Source organism: Garra rufa, chromosome 10, assembly GCF_049309525.1.
Source record: "Garra rufa chromosome 10, GarRuf1.0, whole genome shotgun sequence".
NCBI classification, from domain to species: Eukaryota; Metazoa; Chordata; class Actinopteri; order Cypriniformes; family Cyprinidae; genus Garra; species Garra rufa.
The window spans coordinates 30,620,146-30,642,598 of record NC_133370.1 but is presented as its reverse complement, the minus strand read 5'-3'; the positions used below and the strand labels follow the sequence as shown (position 1 = coordinate 30,642,598).

The window sequence follows — 22,453 nt, the reverse complement described above, 5'->3', positions numbered from 1 at the left end:
TCTAGTAACGAAAAGCATCTCTAATTAACTGATTTCATAAAAATTTTTATTTTTTCCAGAAATACTGTGTTGTGTTCTGGTAAAAAAAAAAAAAAAATTGTGTAAATAATAATTTTATCATTAGTAGTAATACTATCATTATATAAAAATCATACATTTCTGTCACATTTTCTTTAAGTTAAACCAAACTATTACTTTGATAGGTTGTCATGAAGTGTTTTGTTTCTGTATATATGATATGACAATAGTTTTTCCTCAAAAGAAACTGTAAAGTGACTCTAAAAGCAGTTTGTTTTTTTAAATCAAGAACATACAGAATGTATATTTAAATGGCTTAATATTCACAGACACTAGTCCATATCACATTTTGATTTAAGTGCACTGACTTACTTTTAATTTATACAGCCAAAAATTGGCTAATTCCGTGACATTCTGCATTACACAGTTAATCTCTTTTTATGATTCCACGATTCCGTCCGCGTTTTCCACATTGTGAAAATCATAGGGCCCTACTTGTGCCATTCTCCAATGTCTGAGCTACAGGAATGAACTAAAATGAATAAAATAAATAAATATGTTAATTAAATAAGCATTTTTAGTTTTCAAACCTTCCATAGCCTCCTTCAACAGTTTGTTGAGTTCTTCTACAGCTCTGTTTAGTTCTGCGTTCTTGGCCTCAGAGTCTGCTGCTGCACCCTGTTAACACACAAAAGGGTTCAAATTTTAATCATACTATACATTAACACTGGATCCTGCACAACAAATATTAACATTTACTGACCTTGTACAAATTACAGAGCTTGAGGTTAGCATTTAGCTCGTTGCGATACTTTTCCTCCATGGAGGCCCGTTGTTCTTTAGCCTAAAAATAAAAGACAAACAACACAACTTTAACTTAATTTCTCATTCATGTGAAATGCTAAACTAAATAAGAACATGAAGGTTATAGTGAACCTCTTTGAGCTTGTTCATGAGATCCTCAGTACTCTTCTGCATGCTGTCATTGTTTTTCTTGAGCGTGTTCACTTGGTCCTGAAGTCTGGTCACCTGATTATGACATACAGTATGTAAGATTGTAGGCAATAAGCGATCTAATAATAATAATAATAATAATATAGCTCAACTGATAAATAAGCATCTTAATTCCACACACCTCTTGCTTCTTGCTCTCTAAAGAGCACTTGAGCTCCAGGTTCTCTTTGCCCTTGTCTCTGGATACTGTGTACAGCTCATCTGTCTTACTCTTCAGCTCTGCATTCAGCCATGTGTTCTCATTCTGAAGGAGCTCCTTCTCTTGTTCCATACGCTTCTCACGATACTCAATGGAAACCTCAGATGACTGAAGTTCATCTAATTTAAGCTGGAGCTCCATCTTGATTGTGTTGGTCTCCACGAGTTTGTCGTTGAGACGTTTAAGATCCTCTATATAATAAGATAAAATACATTTTAGCAATTACAGATGTCAAAAGCATTGGTACTTTAGAACTTAGTACCAAGCAGCTGTACATGCGATTAATCAATTTGTTTCTGACTAACTGTTTACTTGATTCAAAATAATATTTATTAATCTACAAATACCTAAAGGCTGCATTCCACTGTTTTAATTTCATTTACTAATACTTACACCACCATTCAATGTTTGGGGTCAGTAAGATTATTATTATTTATTTTGTTTTTAATTTACATTTTATTTAAGATTTTTAATGTTTTTAAAGAAGTCTGCTCACAAAACCTGCATTTATCTGATCCAAAGTACAGATTTTTTTTTTTTTTTTTTAAACAACTGTTTTCTATTTGAATATATTTTAAAATGTAATTTATTCCTGTGATCAAAGCTAAATTTTCAGCATCATTACTCCAATCTTCAGTGTCATATGATCCTTCAGAAATCATTCTAATATTCTGATTTGCTGGTCAAGAAACATTTATTATTATTATTGTTATTATCAATATTTAAAACAGCTGAGTAATTTTTTTTAGGATTCATTGATAAAAATAGGATCCAAACATCACCATTCATCTGAAATAAAAAGCTTTTGTAACATTATACACTACACCATTCAAAAGCTTAGAGTCAGTATATTTATTTTTTTATTTTTATAGAAATTAATTTTAATTTTACAAAAGATTTCCATTTCAGATAAATGCTGTTCTTCTGACCTTTCTATGCATCAAAAAAACCTGAAAAAAAAAACTGCTCTACTACTACTACTACTACTACTAATAATAATAATAATAATAAATATTTTTTGCACAACAAGTCAAAATATTAGAATGATTTCTGAAGGATCGTTCGTGTGACTGTAGTAATGATGAAATCAAAGGAATAAATTACATTTTAAAATACATTCAAATAGAAAACAGTTATTTTAAATAGTAAAAAACATTAAAAATCTTACTATTAAATTTTTTTTGACTGGTATCATAATTTTTAATGTGACACTGAAGACTGAAGTGATGGCTACCGAAAAATCAGCTTTGGCAACACAAGAATAATTTTAAAATATATTCAAATAGAAAACAATTTATCTATTATTTGTAATATTATAAATATTGTAATTATTTTTAATATTATTACTACTGTTTCTAGCATATTTTAACCAAATAAACCTAGCCTCGGTGAGCATAAGAGTCTTCTTCAAAAACATAAAAGAAAAATTAAATCTTACTGACCCTAAACACTACTGAATGGTGGTGTATATTAATAATTAACTTTTAAACAAAGGACGGAGTTCAAAAGCATAGTAGTTTTTGCTATGGTATTGGAAATTATGACATTTCACATGTATCTGCACTGATATTTTGGTGCTCAAAATTAAGTAATGAATACAATGCTATTCGGTTTAACGCCATTACACTCCAATGTCAATGCCAACCTCAATTACTTTTGCAAAAACAGTGCAATAAATAACTCATACCGCTGAGATTTTCAACTTCTTGAGATCTCTTCTCAAGCATCCGCGAGAGTTCTCTGTTTTCTGCCTCGATTTCATATTTGGCTCTTTGCGGCTTACTCTGAAATGCAAAAACGTGTGATATCTTCATCGTCATTCGACTATGAATGTGAATATGAAGCATAACAGGTGAGAGACTTGTAGTTACCTCCTGCGTTGTCCCCTGCTCTTCCTCTAAATCTTTTAGCTTCTTAAGTTCCTCGGCTTTAAGAAAGCACAAGCACACTTAATATACAGCAACGCTGTGTCAATACAACCCACATTGTATAAAACCAGAATATTTTGCAAAGTACTTACCAAGGCGGCCGTTCTCCTCCTTAATACTGTGATACTCTTTACTTTGGGACAAGAACTGCTCCTGACTCTCAGCTAGCTTCTTCTCAAGATTAAAGTACTGTTGCTCTGTTCATTACAAACATGAACATGTTTACTGGGACAATTCATACTGACAGTTGGTTTGAAACTTTATGACAATGCACTTATGATTAATGGAGATAAATAATAATTGTAAGAATAAAGTAATTATGCTTATCTCGTCAACTACACACAAAGTTCAAGTGGACAAAAAAGAAACAAACAAGCCTTAACAAAATAATTAACCAGACAACTTGTTCTTTAACGATTTGGAATACATTTATGATGCCTAAACATGCTGTCTAGTCAGACAGTACACTATTAGTGTATAAGACACACAGCTGTTGAATGAGTCTCTGGCCCTCCTGCTAACAGTTACCGTTACTCACCGCAGTCTGCTTTATATCGCTCGTACTGTGATTTCACTGAGTCTATTTCCGTCTGCTGCTCCGACAGAACTTTCTCGAGCTTGTTCTGTATTGCTTTCGGCAGTTTGTTAATCTCAGTTCTCTCCAGCGCTTGCTGAAGAAGTGCCGCCATCTCTCCGGCAACACTGCTAGAGTTAGCATTAGCAGCTAGCTGCCCTTACGTCATATTTGAGCGATGTAAACTCAAGCCGCAAAGCAGCATGGACTTACAGACGTATTGTCCAATCAGGTCTCTTGAACCGAGGAGCGTGTGTTTGATGCGACGGTATGTCACACGTATTGGGTCCACTGAGAACTCATCAGCTGTCTGAACTGAAGAAGTGTGCATGATCTGAGGTAGGTTTAAAGATTTTCGTTGCAATATGTTCTGTAACATTGTTGTTATAATGTATGTTTCCTTAAATATTATTGTTAAATATGTTTGAAGTAGTTGTCCTTGCAAATGTATTACTTTTTGATTACATTCATAGTGAGACGTACCTGCTTCTGTTCTTCATTTTGGAACTAAGCTGTAGAAACAGCGATTGCTAAAAAATAAAGTGTAATAATAACTATATTCATTTTTCAATACTGTATGTTATAATGTTTGATTCCTAAATTTACTTTTAGCGCTTAGCAGTTTTTTTTTTTTTTGAGTGTTATATTTTGACAAAATAGCACAGAATTTAAATATTGTCAATTTATTATCGGCCATAATATAAAAATTATTTCCCACGTTTGTCATGTACAAAAGGTTGACTAAAATAGACTATCATTATGTACTATCATTGAGAAGACTGGACACAGTTTTAAATGCTCATTTGCACTGTAACGTTACAGATAATAATAATAATAATAATAAAATGAATCCCCTTAATAACTGTGATACCTGTCTAAATGTCAATATTTTGTCATTATAATGTCAAAACAAAGGTATTTTAACATTTTGCATCTGTTTGGAAGTGCACCATGCACTACAAGTCAACATTTTTGAACGGTAAGAGTTAATCTTTTTTTTTTTTAAAAGTCTCTTCTGCTCACCATGCCTGCATTTATTTGATCCAAAGTACAACAAAAACATAATATAATATAATATGTATAGTATAATTCTGAAATATTTTTACTATTTAAAATAACTGTTTTTTATTTGAATATATTTAAAAATGTTATCAATTTCTCCGATATCAAAGCTGAATTTCTAGCATGATTACTCCAGTCACATGATCCTTCAGAAATCATTCTGATGTTCTGATTTGCTGCTCAATTTTTATTATGTTGTATTTTTATTAAGAGTAGATTTTCTTTCAGGTTTCTTTGATGAATAGAGAGCTCAGAAAAACAGCATTTATCTTTCGTAACATTATAAGTGCCTTTATCATCACTTTTGATCAATTTAAAGCATCCTCGTTAAATAAAAGTATTAATTTCTATGATTTATGTCCCCAAAAAAGAAAAGAAAAAATTATACAGACTCCAAGCTTTAGGCTGGTGTAGTGTATAATGTTACAAAACTTTTTATTTCAAATAAATGATGATCTTTCTATTCAAAGTGTTCTGAATAGAAATTATGCAACTGTAAAAAAAAAAAATCAGCATATTAGAATGATTTCTGAAGGATCATGTGACACTGGAGTATTGATGCTGAAAATGTAGCTTTGATTACAAATTTCAAACTTTTACTGTTTTTGCTGTACTTTGGATCAAATAAATGCAGGCTTGGTAAGCAGAAGAGACCTCTTTAAAAACATTAAAATCTTACTGTTCAAACTTTTGACTGGTAGTGTACGTTTGGTAATTTATTGCAGTTGCAAGCAGGTGAACATGGCACACTATTGAATTATTATTATTATTATTATGTTTAGAGGCAGAATGGGTAGGAGTTACTTTGTAGATGAAGCTGTGGAGGAATATCTTGGCGGGCTTCAGCCAGCTCCTGGATCATGTGTGACCGGACTCCTGGCTGGTCAAGTAAGGAAACTAAACTTGTTTATATCTAATAATGTCAGTACAAACAACTATATTTCCTAACTATTTTCTTTTCACAGTCCTCTCCTCAGAGAGATTTTGTGGTGCTGGCTGTGCAGACTCCTCACAGAGAGAGTGAGGGACAGCCGAAGGCTCAGAGAGGGGTCAGCCCTCTGGATGACATAGATGTGGAGTGGGTCACAGAACATGCCAAGCAGGTGATTAGCCTGATGTCGCATAACTTGCACGGTAGCTTTAAAAATGTTTTACTGTCTAGTTGTACAGTTATTTTGACTTTTCCTACTTTAGGTGTCCCGCATGTTACCAGGAGGTCTTTGTATTCTTGGCCTGTTTTTAGTAACCCCACCTGAACTCTCCAAAGATGCCCAAAATTCATTAAAAAGGGTATGGTTTTTGATTTGTTTATTTGCTAATTTGTTTATTTGTTAGAATAAACTTGTTTTTAATTGCTTTTTTAATAATAAAAAAAAATCTTAATGTATTATTACATTTTTCAATAATTCAATTAAATTTAATTAAATGCATTATGCTAATAATTTTGAAAATGACTGGATCATTTTAGCTTGTTTTATTAAAGATTATTTAGTAGACCATCATCACGTAATCACTTACTTCTATGCTGGTCTTTTTACATTTTACAGCTTATATTTGCCATGGATAAATACACAACCAAAGGAAGATTGTGGGAATTGTCAGAGGAGGATGTGACTGATCGAGTCACCCTGCATATCTGCTCCAAAACAAAGAAGTATCCTGCAAACTTCCTCCAGCTATTACCCTGCATATTTTTCTCTGTGATCTAAACACATCACTGTTTATTATTAACCACATAAGTTTACATGATCCTTGACTTAAAATGTACAGAACTGTCTGCAAAACATTTGATGTAAAAGATCCAAAGGTAAGACAGACTTTTTTTGTCTTGGAGCTTGGAATAGATTGACAAATACTATTGTATTTACAGTGCCTTTCGAAAGTATTTATACCTCTTCATTTTTTTCCATGTTTTGTTACGTTTGCTGCCTTATGTTAAACTGTTTTAAATTACTTTTTTTCCCCCACATCAATCTACACTCCATACACCATAATGGCAAACCAAAATAACTGTTTTTAACATCTTTGCAAATTTATTAAAAAATAAAAATGATTCCATTGCATAAGTATTCATACCCTTATCTGGGATGGTTGAAATTTTGCTCTGGAGCATTCATTATTGCTTTTAGATGTTACTACACTTCAGGTGAAGCTAAGCTGTGGCAAATTCAATTGAATGGGTATGATTTGGAAAGGCACACACATCTTATTAAAAGGTCTAAAAGCTGAAAATGCATATCAGAGCAAAACCAAGCCCTAAAGTAAAAAAACTACCTGTAGAGCTCAGAGACAAGATTGCATCAAGCCACACATCTGGGGAAAAAATCTGCTGCATTAAAGGTTCACAAAAACATGTAGTCTCCATTACGCATAAGTGAAAGTGAAAGTCGTGACATATTGTCAAGTATGGTGACCCATGCTCGAAATTGGTCCTCTGCATTTAACCCATCCAAGTGCACACACACTGTGAACACACACCGGAGCAGTGGGCAGCCATTGCTCCAGCACCTGGGGATTCAGTGCCTTGATCAAGGGCACTTCAATCATGGTATTGAAGGTGGAAAGAGCGCTGTTTATTCACAATCCCCACCTTCAATTCCTGCCGGTGTGGGAATCGAACCAGCAACCTTTGGGTTACAAGCTCCCAACTCTCTCACCATTAGGCCATGGCTGCCCCAAACCATAGCTCTTCTTAGAGCTAGCCTCTTGGCCAAACTGAGCAATTAATGGAGAAGGACCTTGGCTAGAGGGGTGACCAAGAACCTGATGGTCACTCTTGTTGAGCTCCATGATCATATGTGGAGAGAGGAGAAACTTACAGAAGAACAAACATCACTGTTGCACTCCACCGATCTGGGCTTTATGGTGGTGTGGACAAACTCAATCTTCTTCTCAGTGAAGACACATGAAAACACACTTGTAATTCTTAATTCCAAGCATCATGTTTGAAGAAAACCAGGCACTGCTCATCACCTGCAGATTACCATCCCAAAAGCAAATGTTGTGGCAGTAGAAGAATCACAGATAATTGCGAAAATGATTATGTGGAAATCTTGTTGCATCATGCATCCTACTCAAAAACACTTGAAGCTGTAAAGGTGCTTCCGCTAAAGTACTGAGTTAAGGGTATGAATACTTATGCAATAGACTTATATCGTTTTTTTTATTTTTAATAAATGTATGAAGTTCTGACAATTCTGTTTTTGCAACATAACAAAATGTGAAAAAAAATTAAGGGGTATGAATACTTTCGCAAGGCACTGTACTATTTAGCTGTGTTTTATTTACTTTTGGATTTATAGAGTTCAGCCAAGCCGGCAGACTGGAAGTATCAGACAGGTGTTTCATCATCCTGGCCCATGCTGACCTGCTCTGTTGAGGTGGATCTGCAGATCCCTGTGACAGGATCTTCTTCTGACAACACAGACAAATGCATGAAGGTGACAAGATGGTGTTTTGCTTGGGGAGGATTTTGTGGAGAATTCAAAATGTAGATTTGAAAACGAGCAGTAGGTTAATAGGTCTTGAATTTAATCTTCATTTGCCTCCCTTATCCAGGATGGACTTGGAAGGTGGGCTAAACAGATTGAGACTGCATACTGTCTCATAAATGGCAGACAGGCATTAGATGACTCTGAACTCATATCAGGACAGGTAAAAACATCATTCTGTCATTCTTGCGTTGTATTGATTCTACATGTGAGCTGAGGCACATGTTTGTTCTTTTCAGAAAAAGAACCCAAAAACAACCCATCGTCAGACACTGCCAGCACGGATCTTTGTCTCAGATGTGAGCATCTTCTTTTATAAAAGTGTCTTCTCATGTACGTTATCAATGAGGCATATATGTGCGTATTGTCAAATGTACAATAAGTGTCAATGTCACAGGAACAGTCAGAGCTGAATGAGCGGTGCAGTGCTCTGGTTCAGGTGTGCAGTGGCTCCATGAGGGTTCGAGGGGTGGTTCACTGCAGAGCCTACATCCACAATAACAAACCCAAAGCCAGACATGCAGCACAGGTCACTAATGCCTATTCATACTGCTATATGCTTAAGGATGTGCAATGTTTCACTACCATATTGTTACGAGACAAAATCTGCATCTCAATTTGGACGCTGTGTTCTCTGGAGGTCACATTTGTAAGCCGCATGCATTATCAAGGATGTCTTATTTAAAGAAAGTAACCTTAATAAAATTGACTGTTCTTCCTTATAAGGTGTAAAATATTGTAATTTATTTTTTTTACTTTGCAATTTAACAGTTGCTTTTCTAAAATTAGACTGCAACGATGACATATGCAAGCTTCAAATGCGACCTCCAAAAGAAGGCAGCCTCAGAAATGAGATGCAGCTAATGTTTGATATACAGTTGAGGTCAAAAGTTTACATACACCTTGCAGAATCTGCAAAATGTTAATTATTTTACTAAGTAATTCAAATATAAGTAGGTTCAAACGCTCTCTGATGTTCAGAAGGAAAAACAATGCATTAAGAGCCAGGGGTGTAAACTTTTGAACAGAATAAAGTTTTTTTTGTTGTTGTTCAGTACTGCCCTTCAGAAGCTACAGAAGATACTTTCATGTTTCTCAGAAGACAAAATATTTTAAATTTACCCTGAACTTCAAACGCAAAAAATTTTCACCCCCGGCTCTTAATGCATCATGTTTCCTTCTGAAGTGTCAGTGAGTGTTTGAACCTTTTGTAATAGTTGCATGTGAGTCCCTCAGTTGTCCACAGTGTGAAAAGATAGATCTCAAAATCAAACAGTCATTGTTGGAAAGGGCTCAAACACACAAAAATGCTAAAAAAAAAAAAAAAAAAAAAAAAAAATTTAATTTGTGGAACCTGAAGGATTTTCTGAAGAATAGTGGGCAGTTTTAACTTTTAACTGTTCAGGACAAACAAGGGACTCATGAACTACTATCACTAAGCAAACAAAACAAAAACAGCTGTGGATTATTCAGGTAACAACACAGTATTAGAAATCAAGTATATGTAACCTTAAACAGAGTCATTTTTACAAATGACAAATTACTATTATTTTCTCTTGTGGACTAGATATAAACGCCTCTCATTCAAATCAGTACTAAATAAAAAAATAACATGCATTTTGTATGATCCTCTTATTTTGGTAAAATAATTAACATTTTCAAGATATGTTAGGCAACTTTTAAGCAAAAGAATTTTAGTATGAGACATTTATTGATTACCAGCCGTAGCATTATTTCACACATTTGTCATGATCAGAAAACTGATCAAATACACTTTTTTTTTTCCTGTTTGCCTGTTATTTACTGTGTTTTAAATTCTCTTTGTACTGGTAGGCCATTAAGAGAGACATCATAAACACGGTTTGCTCCAGAGTGGAGATGTTTCTGGAAGATCTTTTAATAAATGAAGGAAGTCAAAAAGGTACGGTGGTCTATCATGTCTTACATGTGCTGTTAAAAAAAGATAATTCGCTCAAAAATGAAAATTCTGTCATGAGTTACTCACCCTAATGTCGTTCCAAACGTGTATGACTTTTTTTTTCTGAGGAGCATAGAAGAAGATATTTTGAAGAATATTAGTAACCTAACAGCTGGTTTCCCTTGACTTCCATACAAACAGCAAATGAAAATGGTTACCAACATCTTGTTTTAAGTTCCACAGTAGACAGAAAGTCATTCAATTTTGAAATGTCATGAGTGTGACTAAATGATGACAGAATCGGGTCATTGGGTGGACTGTCCCTTGAAGTTCCACAACAAACTTTTGCAAACATCAAGACGTTACCACTAGATGGCAGTAGGCTGCCGCATTTGTCTTCATTGAGTGACAGCGTTTTGTACGTAGTGCAATAATAGATGTATTCATAATTCAATACATATTGTTTCTCTAGGTCTGTGCAGTGGGCAACAGGCCCTTCCTCGGCGTGTGTTTGCACCGATGCCCATCTCCGGCCTGTCTGTGTGCGACTACATGTTCCCAGACGAAAGTACATCTGATGTGGCCGAGCGTCTAAAAGAGATGCTAGACTGCGAAACACCAGAAGAGGACATAGATACTAGTTTGGAGAGCAATCAATGTATGTTTTCCATATTTAAAGATGATTTATTATGGGATTTGTATTGGTTTTAATGAAACCTGTAATGGACCCCATGGGTTTCTACTGGTAATTGGTCGCCTTCTATTGATACCTTGTTAAAACTGCTAAATCCTAATGGAATATGTACCAAAACACACTATAGAAAACCATTTTTTAATGGTTAAAAGTTGATGGTTTGTAATGGTATTTGTAGTAGAAACCATTATAATTTTTCAGCAGGGAAAGTCTGTACTTATGGAATCACACTGTTGTATTGGTTTGTATAACCTCTAGGCATTTCCAGGTGGACCTCAGATGTGTTACTAGGGTATTGTGCAATGTAGAGCAAGTCCTTGCAAAGTCGTTAGGATTCAGGGATGACTGAACACAAGGATTGTGGGGCCTTTATGGTTAAATGGTAAAGAATGTGTATAGGTGTGTGACTATAGGATAAACCTTGTTAAAATGGGTGCATAAAGACCTCTTGTGACACACCCTGCCTCGTTTCTCCTCCAAAATAATAGCCAGCAACACCTCGCCTCTTGTTCAAACCAGTTTAAGTTTGCCCACTAATGGAAAAATGTGGAAGAGGTAATATGACTAGCCGCAGGCTATAGAATATCTGATCCATTCTAATAACAAGGCCTTCAGGGAATGTTGGATTATCATCTCTGTCAACACAACCCTCAACTTGAAAAGACAAGACTGTTTTCCTCTTCTTTCTTGTTTCTAGTGTTACAAGCCTACAATACCTAGCAATTACATTTTACATGTTTGTGCATGTGTTTTTTTTCCAGTATTTTCTGCTTTTTCTGGATCAGAGATAACTGACAGCCATGATGATGATTCTACTAAGCATGTCCCCTCAGAAGTCCAACCAGAAAATCCCAAAATTCAGAAAGCCTCTCAATATTATGCTGGTGAGTGCCAAATATTATTCATAATTATTCATATTAATGTAGATAACTCTGTTTCTCAGTGAAAAATCAATATAGTTAACAATAACAATGCGCTGGGCACAAAACAGGGCTGTCCTCGACTAAGATTTTTCTGGTCGACTAGTAGTCATTCATTTTAAGCATTAGTCGACTATTAGTCGCACATTTATTAATAAACTATATCATACACTGTGTGCATAATTATTAGGCACGTTGACATTGTGGTCATATTTTTTTTTCAAGCACATTTGACCAATTTCAAACCAATCTTAATAATTACTATTCATTTTGTATTTAATTATTTATGAGTGATATATAATTGTCCATGAAGGCTGGAAGTGAAAAACTCCTTATATTCAGGTGTGCACAATTATTAGGCACATTTTCTTTTACAGATAAAATGAGCCAAAATTTTTACCTCAGACTGAAAAGTCAAAAACTATTAAATGCCCATGAGAAGGATGCAATACTAATCCAATACTGGAAGTTAAGGCATGACCACCAGACAGAAAAACGCTCGTTGCGTCTGCATTGTCAGAAAAAAACAGGTGGAGGAGAAAACATGCATGTTAATTGCAAAAAAAGTAAGAATTAATGGTAAGAATTAGATATGAAACCATCAGGAACCATTTAGTCTCGAGCGCCACCGTTTTCCAGAACTGCAACCTACCTTGAGTCTCCAGAAGTGCGATGTGTCAGGTTCTCAGAGGCTTTGCTTGGGCAAAAAATCCTACAAAATGACCCTCAATTAATAAGAATAACATTCTGAAGTGTTGTGAAAACAGAAAGTGTTTTTTTATAGGCTTTATAGACAGATAAGTTGAGAGTGGCTCTTGAAGGACCAGCACCACATCCTCTGTTAGCACTCTTTCGAGTTTATCCTCCAGAATCTGGCTGTAAGTTTTGGGACTTCAGTTTTAGTCCATCTCCTATCCTGAAATATCTGTCTTGCAGAGATGGACCAAAATGAACTCTTAAAACTTACTACCAGATTCTGGAAAATATATTTTTGAAAGAGTGCTACAAAAGGATGTGGTGCTGGTCCTTCTCTCAACTCATCTGTCTATAAAGCCTATAAAAAAATGTGTTTCACAACACTTCAGAATGTTATTCTTATAAATTGAGGGTCAATTTGTAGGATTTTTTGCCCAAGCAAAGTCTCTGAGAACCTGACACATCGCACTTCTGGAGACTCAAGGTAGGTTGCAGTTCTGGAAAACGGTGGCGCTGGAGACTAAATGGTTCCTGATGGTTTCATATCTAATTCTTAACATTAATTCTTACTTTTTTTTAGCAATTAACATGCATGTTTTCTCCTCCACCTGTTTTTTTCTGACAATGCAGACACAACGAGCGTTTTTCTGTCCGGTGGTCATGCCTTAACTTTGCAAATTTCAGTATTGGATTAGTATTGCATCCTTCTCGTGGGCATTTAATAGTTTTTGACTTTTCAGTCTGAGGTAAATCTCTTTTTTGGCTCATTTTATCTGTGAAAGAAAATGTGCCTAATAATTCTGCACACCTGAATATAAGAATTTTTTTTACTTCCAGCCTTCATGGACAATTATATATCACTTATAAATAATTAAATAGAAAATGAATAGTAGTTATTAAGATTGATGTGGTTTGGAATTGGTCAAATGTGCTTGGAAAAAAACATGACCACAATATCAACGTGCCTATAATTATGCACACAGTGTAATAGTGAGCCTTTAATTGCCTACATAGACTAATAAACATTCAAACTCATGCAAAAAAAAAAAGCTTGCCACAGCACACCGGAATATATAATAATTATGAATGTGTCAAGGAAAAACCGCAAGAAGGCTGCATTAACGTTTTAATAATTGCTAAACTAGTGCTTGCTTTGTTTTCAGCTGAAGTCAGCGACAGTAGTGATGTGCATGTTTCATACGGATTACATAATCTAAGAATATTGTTTCTGGTTCATTTAAAAGTAGACAATTCACTCTCTACAAATATATTTTCATGTCTGTAAGGCAAGTATACACAGAGTTTTAAAGTTTCACACTCAAGTTGACAAGAGACCGAGATGGCAGAAAGCACATCCTGTTTGCTTTCATTATTGTACTAAAGCGCAACGTTTCCTTGTTATTCTGAATGCACACAAATAAACCTAGAGTCTTTACAGATTATCTGTATTCAGCTTTCAAACTCCGCACAGACACTTCAATAGCACACATTTTTGTAGGTTAACATTAAATTGAGCGGCCATGTTTTACTTTGTGTGATTCCTATGCTTTCTAGAGACATTCTCAGATTCCCATTGGTCCATTTCCACCTCTTGATGACTGATGACTTCTCTTTCTCTCTCTACAGGTGTGGCCGTAGCAGCAGGCATTGCTCTCCTTGCCACTGCCACATCTCTACTGTATCTCAGTGAATGACAATGGAAATGGCAAATATGTTTGTATGAGTGAGTGTATAAGTGTGCATAGGTGAGTGTGTATAATATACTGTATGGTCTTAAATATGATTTCAAATGCAATTCTTAAATTTGGACGATTATAGGATTATATAAAATGCATGGCAAAATCTGTGGAACTCCCTTCTGATCGATAGGTTTGGCTATTTGAGTCAAGACGAATTTCAATGTTACACTATACGATGACAATATAGAGAATTATGTTTCAACTCACTGATGCTCCCTGATGCCATTTTTCTGAAATGAAATGTTTATCAAAAGACACGAGCATCAGTGATGTTTGTTAAGTGATAGGCTTTGTTCAGACCAATAAATCAATTTCTTTATGGAATGGCTTTGTGTCTTGCTGAAAACTTACTGTTGTAAGCACAGTTCTTCAGAATGTAATTTTATAATGTTGCATTTTAATTTTTAACTGAATTTAGTCTGTTCTCATATAGTTTAGCTCAAAATATATATTTAAAACCTATTAATTAAATAACAGCATTACATCATAACATCATTTACAATTTTCTTTGTTGTATGATTGCCCACTAGGGGAATGTTTTCAGACATGCAGCTTTAGTAACAGATCAAAAGAAAAACGTTAACTGTCGTCATCCTGCACGTGTTCTTACAGAATGTTTGCGGCTTCCCACAGTTTATTGTCATTGTGCCATTTGTCATGTCATTATCAAACCAGTTTCTTCTGGCTTCTGTAACAGTTCAGTAATAAAGGCAAAGGAACTGATATGTTAAATTTTACTGAATGGAAAATGCCCTTGGCGTTAAATATAATTCCTGAAAACTTTTTTTGTGATTGATTGTAATGAGACACTCCTTCCCTTTTAAATCAGGGGTCTAAAACGTTTTTCAGACCAAGGAGGGAAATCGTAATGTTTTATATAATGTATATGGCAAGGGTAATAATTATACATCAGCAGAATAATTAAGCTTTCCATTAATGTATGATTTGATAGGATAGGACAATATTTGGTCGAGATACAACTATTTAAAAATCAGGAATTTGGGGGTGTAAAACAAATATTTAGAAAATCGCCTTTGAAGTTGTCCAAATTTAGTTCTCGGCAATGCATATTACTAATCAAAAATTACGTTTTTATATATTTACGATAGGATGGAAGATGATCTTTTCTTAATATCTTAATGATTTTTGGCATAAAAGAAAACCCATACAATGTATTTTTGGCTATTGCTACAAATATCACACTATAATTGTTGGACCCCCTTTTAAAGACCCCAAAATCATTATTTTATATCCTTAACCAAGTCATTTAGTGTTAACAATGATATTCTGACCAGAACCACATTCCCCTGCACCCTCAAAACGTGCACTTACACATGAACACTCTCTCATACACACAGTAACGGTGTGATTTATGAGTTATTTGGGGACATGTCGGGACATGTTTTACCTGGAATGGCATTTGTAGCTCAAAACTAGTCATGGAGACATAAAGGAGCGAGGAGTGTTCTTAGCCTCTCTCAGACTTTTTGAAGTCAGTCATCCTGATGTCATGTGGTGCAGCATTACAACATATGAAATCACATTTATTTTCTCATATTTTTTATTCATTAAGCAGATAGCGGCTCGATACTCAATGGATGACAAGTACAGTGTCACAGTGTGACAGTTTGACTCTCATGTCAAATTGCTCCATGTGGCAAGCCAAAGCATGCTTAAATTAGATGGCTACTATCAGAGTTCCCATAATTCAGAAATCATTTTAATATGCTGTTTTGGTGCTCATGAAACACTTTTTTTAAGAGGAGAAGTTCACATTCAGAGCAAAAATTTACAGATAATGTACTCATCCCCTTGTCATCCAAGATGTTCATGTCTTTCTTTCTTCAGTTGTAAAGAAATGAGTTTTTTTGAGGCAAACATTTCAGGATTTTTCTCCATATAGTGCCTGAGTTTGAACTTCCAAAATGCAGCTTCAATGGGCTTTAAACGATTCCCAGCCGAGGAAGAAGGGTCTTATCTAGTGAAACAATCTGTTATTTTCTTTGTGTATTCCGGTTCATGACAGTTGGGGTATGCCGAAAACCTCCTGTCTCATTTTTTTCTTCCAACTTCAAAATCGCCCTTCATCGCTGAAGTACTGACCCAGTGTTTACAAAGCAAATGTGCAAAGAAGGTCAAACGCCCTTTGCAAAAAAGAAGTTGGAGGAGGAAATGAGGTGGGAGATTTTTGACCTACCCTAACTGTGTTGAAACGGAATACACAGAAAACTGGATGTTTATCTGCTTACCCCCAAAGCATCCAAGATGCAGGTGACTTTGTTTCTTCAGTAGAACACAAACAAAGATTTTTAACTCAATATATAATGGCAGTCAATGGGCACCAAATCTTTGATAGTAAAAAAAATATACACAAACAAAACCAAATTAAACCCTGCGGCTTGTGGTGATTTGTTGAGGTGTTAAGACGCAAAACGATCGGTCTGTGCAAGAAACTGAACAGTATTTATATCATTATTTACCTCTAATCCACCGCAACGTTTAACTGTCCTGCGCGCATTCACAACAGCCGGCATGCAGCGCGTCAACGTTCTCTTGCACAGAAGATGCATGCGCGGAAGCGATTTGTGGCAAGTATATGTCTCTTATTGTTTACACAGTGCATAGCAGCTGCTCAAATTTGTAAATACTTGTGCTTTTCCTGATTCTGGCAACAAATTAAAAACTAAAAGATTACGTTTCCTTGTGCGAACTCATCCGGGTGCGTTGACTGTTCACCGACTACATTGCCCGAGTACGCGCTGGCTGTTGTGAAAAATAATGATAATAAATATAAATATCATTAAATCAATAAATATAAATAATTACTTTTCAGTTTCTTGCCCAGACCGATCGTTTTGTGTCTTAACACCTCAATGCATCATCACAAGCCGCAGGGTGTAATTTGGTTTTGTCTGTGTATGTTTTTGTTACTCTCAAATATTTGGTGCCCATTGATTGCCATTATATGACTGACAGACCGCAACGGTTTGAGTTAAAAATCTTTGTTTGTCACCTACTTCTTGGATGCCCTGGGGGTAAGCAGATAAACATCCAGTTTTCAGTTTTGGGTAAACTATCCCTTGAACTCCCTGGAGCCATGTGAAGTACTTTTTATGATGGATGAATGCATTTTTGGGGATTTTAAAATCTTAACACCCTTTCACTGCTATTATAAAGCTTGGAAGAGCCATGACATTTTTTAATATAACTCCGATTGTAATCATCTTGAAAGAAGAAAGTCATATACACCTAGGATGGTTTGAGGGTGAGTAAACCAGAGGTAAATGTCATTTTTGGGTGAGCTAGCCCTTTAAATAGACAAAATAGTTTTAAAACAGGAGAACAGGATTGAGGAAGGACATCAAATCAGCACTTATACTTGAATCGACCAAAACACTGTGTAACAAAATAGCGGAGAACTTCCCTGTGGAACTGACAATTTATTTTTGTCTTTTCACTTTCGCTGCCTATTGGCTGAACTGCTTCATAAATAGGTCTGAAAAAAGCATGGAAAAGTTTTATAAACGGATTAGTCAATAATTGTGGGAACCCTGGCAAATGAAACGAGCATGACTGTGTGCTTTCGATAGCACTATGAAGTGTTAACCGCTGCAAATCACGTGTTAGGAAATGCCTCAAGGTGTGCGTGTTTGTTAGAGCCGTGGCCCAGTAGTCAGAGCGTCTGAAACAAGTCTGACAGGTTGACTAACGTAATTCACTTCCACCCTTTGAATTTCCTCAATTATTCCACGTCAGCATTCTCTTCCTCGTCGGGACAGGCTGCAAACTCTTTCTCAGGCAGCAGGCCATACTCATTTAGGAAGTGCTCCACATCCGTGGCGAAGAACTCTTCATTCAGGTGCTTTGTGAAGCACATAAAGTTGCCCAGCAGCTCTCCAGCCTTGTACACCAGCAGGGCGGGCAGAACGTCATCTGAAAAACGCTCACCCGCTCCTGTGTCAGAGGCTCGGATCCTGCAGAATTTGACGCTGCAATACTCTGCTGCCAGGCAAGTCAAGCAGTTGTTGAGAGCATCACATCCTTCGATCCCATCATCATAGATGTGCACAACCACCACGGTCAGGTGGTGCTCTTTCTCGATGACATCCAAGAAGGCCTCCCCGCTATCCAACTCAAACACAGCATCGAATTTAGGCCCAAAACTCAGGCGCTCGTGCATGTCCTGCATGCACTGCCTGCGATACTTACGCAGACACCTTTCGTCCTCTTCTTTAATCATTTCGTACTCCTGAACGCTCATCTGCATGTGGTCAGACACAGTAACACAGCAGTTTTAATAAACATGTGACGCAACTTTTACACTGATAGTGAACATACTGAACAAACTTAAATGAATTGATTCTAAAATGATTCTATTTATCTTAAAACATTTGAATTAAAAGGGTTAGTTCACCCAAAAATGAAACATTCTGTCACCGTCATGTCGTTCCAAATCCGTAAGACCTTTGTTCATCTTCAAAACACAAATGAAGATATTTTTGATGAAATCCGAGAGCTTTCTTACCATGCATATAGACAGCACCGCAACTGCCATTTTCAGAGGCCAGAAAAGTAGTAAGGACATCGTTAAAATGGTCCATGTGAAGAATTGCAATTTTTTTTGTATTACATGTTTTCTGAAATATTATGTTTACATATGCAAATGAGGTGTTATCTAATTAGATATGTGCTAAATTGCATACATTTCTAGGACAAAAATTCTAACATTGGATGAAGCCAGATTTTTGATATAATTTTTACAATTTTAGAAAGGAATAGAATGTTGTATAAATCCAGGCTAATTACCCCTCCGCAAAAAGCTTAGGAATATACACTACCAGTCAAAAGTCTTTTTTAAAACATTAAAAATCTCTTCTGCTCAAGCCTGTATTTATTTGATCCAAAGTACAGCAGAAATATTTTTTTATATATTTTGAATGTTTTACTACTGTGATTTCAAAGCTGACTTTTTAGCATCATTACTCCAGCCACATGATCCTTCAGAAATCATTCCAGTATTCTGGTTTGCTGCTCAAAAAACATTTATTAGTATTATTATGTTGTAAACAGCTGCATATAATTTTTTTCAGGTTTCTTTGATGAATAGAAAGTTCAGAAGAGCAACAGTTATCAGAAATATAAATCTTTTGTAAGATTATAAATGTCTTTATCATCACTTTTGATCAATTTAAACCATCCTTGCTAAATAAAAGTATTCATTTCTATAATTTATTTTCCAAAAAACTCCAAGCTTTTGAATGGAATAATGTTTAATGTTACAAAAGCTTTTTATTTCGAAAAGTGCTGAACTTTGAATCTTTCTATTCATCAAAGAATCCTGAAAAAAAAAAAAATCAGCATATTAGAATGACTTCTAAAGGATCATGTGACACTGAAGACTGGAGTAATGATGCTGAAAATGTAGTTTTGATCACAGGAATTTTAAAATATTTTCAAATAGAAAACAGTTGTTTTCAAAATTGAACTGTTTTTGCTGTGCTTCGATTTGAATAAATGCAGGCTTGGTGAGCAGTGTAAATGTAAGTGTTACTGATGTATTATAATTGAAATCTACAGACACCAATAGATAAAGTGCTATACACTTAAAAGTGTATTTTATAGGTTTTCTTTCCACTAGTCTGAAAAAATGCTTCATGAAGAGACAAAAAACCCAGTTTAAATTGTGCTTATGTATGAATTTCTTTATAAAACTTTTTTATTAATGGATTAGACCAAATAGTAAAAGAAAAGCAGTCAAAGAAGTCAAGCAAATACACTGCCGTTCAAAAGTTTGGAGATTTTTTTTTAAGTATGAAATTAATATTTTCATTTAGCAGGGATGCATTAATTTGATCAAAGTGGTAGACAATTTCTATTTCACGAAAATGCTGTTGTTTTGAACTTATTGTTCATAAAAGAATCCTAAATAAATAATAAATATGGTTTCCACAAACATGAATCGTGGCACTCTGGTGAAAGCGCGTCAAAGACTGACACAGAGTAGAAGAAAGGTTTTTTTTGGTTCTTCGTGCACAAAAACTATTCTCATAGCTTCATGAAATGATGGTCAAACCACATTTCTGGGCCTTGAACGTCTCAGTTGCATTTCTGCCTACGCAGGGTCAGAAAGCTCTCAGATTTCATCCAAAATATCTTAATTTGTGTTCTGAAGATGAATGAAGATCTTACCGGTTTGGAACCACATTAGGGTGATGTTTGGGTAAACTAACCCTGTAAAATTACACATTTTTTGTACTTGCTATATGTAAATGTCAGTTAGGTGTTTTTTTACTGTTACCTTGCGGTTGACTTTTTCCCGGATGTCGTCATGGCTGGATTTGGGGTTGGACATCTGTCTGAGGAGTTCTCTCTTGTTGGGAGGAATGCTTTCATGGTCTACACTCTCAAGTTTGAACTTCCTCCAGTCGTGGATCACACCTTTGGGCCCTGAGATGCGAAGGTGTTTTGACATTTAAGATCTGAATTTGTCATCAATCAGTGGATTGATGGATTTTGTTTATTCGGTTTTCAGATCCACAGTATAATTACGTTTTTAATTACAAATAATCTTGGGTGTATGACAGCATTATGAGGGAAATCTCCAGTATTACCTCATCATGACTGTAAATAACGAATAGCTGTTAGCAGGATGTGGTCTGCAACCAGTATGATAATCTATAATTCTCTTTGAGTGTCACATATTAAATCTGTTTTTACCTGTTTGTGTTGCTGGCAGTTCCTCAATTTCTGGTGAACCTGACATGATGAATACTCTAAGAAGACCTGATGATAGAAATTACAGTCTTGTCAGAAATGTTTGTCTTTATTCATTTGTTTGTGCTTGTGGTTTTAATTTAAATAATAGTAAATTGTTGCTCCATCCGAATATGCCCATTTTGTGCAACTTCCTGACCAAAAGTTGTTAACATTTCTTCACTCCGTTTGATATTTCCAGACAATATGCGATGAACAAACAAAAGGGAAGTTTTATGTAATAATGGGTTACGCTAGTGAAATGATTCTGATGTAATCCAAGTAGATTTGACACTGTCAGAGTATGTTACAATGAACCAGGTTGAGGTGGAATTAGCAGATTACTTTCTTGTAGGTGTTGGATTAGAAATACAATCAGATTATATTGTTGAGAGTAATGAGTTTGCACACAGCGCTCCTGTTCTCTTGCAAACATACGTATTGTACTAATGCTACTGTACACACCTGAATAAGCAAATGTCAGTCTTAACAAACCACCTACATTTGTTTCTTTTAAAACACTACTAATGTGCATATGAGCTTAGCAAAGAAATGTGCAGATCAAGACCTGCTCAGAAATACGTCAGAAGTAATCTTGTTCAATCCACCTCCTTAAGACTGCTTTGTCATCCCTCTATTTTACCTCAGATTTCCACTCACATCCACAAGTTTTATTAGCAAACGTGCTAGTTGCAGCATTCATCATAGCAGATCTAAGGCCTATGTTGGATTTAGATATGATGTTGCAGTATTACAGACCTAAACACCGAAAAGAGTTTTATTTTGCATCGTTAAACATTATAAGGTTAAATATATCGCTCAACAGGTCATTTTTTCAACAAAGTGTTGAGCAGTTTCAGAAACACTGCATTTTTTAATTGTTTCCTGCATGTATACAGTAATACCAGAAATAACTACCTCAGAGAAACAAAACAAGTCAGTCAAACAAACAATTGGTCATTAACATTTCAAAATTCAGTCTGTTTTCTGTAGGTATAGTAAGTCAGAGAATTGTCTTTCTTACCTGAGTGTTTGCTGTGGGTACCTGTCTTTGCTGTGTACTGTTTCAGAAAATAATGCTATGGACATCGTGGTTGCATCTCAGTGATAATATGGTGTGATGTAATAGGATTACAGTAGAGGAATTAAACCAGCCTGTCACAGAGAAAGATAAACAGACCCTGGCACCTACAGCTTCCCATGTATTTACCTGCAAGGTGAACAGTTTGAGTTTGCTTGTATGTTGTTGGATCTAATACTGAGCATATTTACTGGAGAAGCATTGCCTGGAGGGAATACCCATAATCCCTTGCGCTTGAATAATTTAATTTTATGTGGTTGGTCAAAACATGGGAAATTATTAAGGATCTGTACATTTAGTTGTCTTTTATAATGAAAAGATAACATTTGTTTAATAATCAAATGTATTTAAAAAATGTATGAAAAT

The 22,453-nt window shown here is 35.4% G+C and overlaps 3 protein-coding genes across 3 annotated transcripts in view; 1 reads left to right on the top strand and 2 right to left on the bottom strand.

Annotated features, from left to right (window-relative positions):
* The window catches only part of tpra (translocated promoter region a, nuclear basket protein), a 41,165-nt gene extending 37,307 nt beyond the window's left edge, over positions 1-3,858 (bottom strand). The window contains exons 1-8 of the mRNA XM_073848085.1: positions 3,698-3,858; positions 3,252-3,356; positions 3,103-3,158; positions 2,919-3,015; positions 1,154-1,422; positions 955-1,047; positions 782-862; positions 609-696 (exon numbers count right to left, since the gene is read on the bottom strand). Coding sequence (XP_073704186.1) covers positions 609-696; positions 782-862; positions 955-1,047; positions 1,154-1,422; positions 2,919-3,015; positions 3,103-3,158; positions 3,252-3,356; positions 3,698-3,848 — 940 coding nt within the window. The 5' untranslated portion in view covers positions 3,849-3,858. The remainder of the gene's footprint in view (positions 1-608; positions 697-781; positions 863-954; positions 1,048-1,153; positions 1,423-2,918; positions 3,016-3,102; positions 3,159-3,251; positions 3,357-3,697) is intronic.
* A 111-nt stretch (positions 3,859-3,969) lies between these two features.
* Positions 3,970-14,577, top strand: odr4 (odr-4 GPCR localization factor homolog). Its single transcript, XM_073849045.1, has 14 exons — positions 3,970-4,072; positions 5,578-5,683; positions 5,761-5,898; positions 5,990-6,085; positions 6,343-6,449; positions 6,566-6,602; positions 8,098-8,235; positions 8,354-8,449; positions 8,526-8,585; positions 8,684-8,815; positions 10,120-10,207; positions 10,677-10,862; positions 11,660-11,782; positions 14,141-14,577. The coding sequence occupies exons 2-14, from the start codon at positions 5,585-5,587 to the stop codon at positions 14,206-14,208; spliced, it is 1,368 nt and encodes a 455-aa protein (XP_073705146.1). The 5' UTR covers positions 3,970-4,072; positions 5,578-5,584; the 3' UTR covers positions 14,209-14,577.
* A 1,219-nt stretch (positions 14,578-15,796) lies between these two features.
* On the bottom strand, positions 15,797-22,121 carry pdca (phosducin a). The gene is made up of 4 exons (XM_073849046.1): positions 22,031-22,121; positions 20,971-21,036; positions 20,552-20,700; positions 15,797-18,514 (listed from the first exon to the last, which is right to left on the bottom strand). The coding sequence occupies exons 2-4, from the start codon at positions 21,014-21,016 to the stop codon at positions 17,996-17,998; spliced, it is 714 nt and encodes a 237-aa protein (XP_073705147.1). The 5' UTR covers positions 21,017-21,036; positions 22,031-22,121; the 3' UTR covers positions 15,797-17,995.
* Between the last annotated feature and the right edge of the window lie 332 nt (positions 22,122-22,453).

What these genes read in the sequence shown, in the direction of transcription:
- odr4 (XM_073849045.1), top strand. Translation starts at nt 5,585, where the DNA reads ATGGGTAGGAGTTACTTTGTAGATGAAGCTGTGGAGGAATATCTTGGC. An exon ending in ACACAGACAAATGCATGAAG is followed by an intron (nt 8,236 to 8,353) that starts GTGACAAGATGG and finishes TCCCTTATCCAG; the next exon opens with GATGGACTTGGAAGGTGGGC. An exon ending in TAGTTTGGAGAGCAATCAAT is followed by an intron (nt 10,863 to 11,659) that starts GTATGTTTTCCA and finishes TTTTTTTTCCAG; the next exon opens with TATTTTCTGCTTTTTCTGGA.
- pdca (XM_073849046.1), bottom strand. Translation starts at nt 21,016, where the DNA reads ATGTCAGGTTCACCAGAAATTGAGGAACTGCCAGCAACACAAACAG. An exon ending in ACTGCCAGCAACACAAACAG is followed by an intron (nt 20,701 to 20,970) that starts GTAAAAACAGAT and finishes TTCGCATCTCAG; the next exon opens with GGCCCAAAGGTGTGATCCAC. An exon ending in GGGAAAAAGTCAACCGCAAG is followed by an intron (nt 18,515 to 20,551) that starts GTAACAGTAAAA and finishes GACCACATGCAG; the next exon opens with ATGAGCGTTCAGGAGTACGA.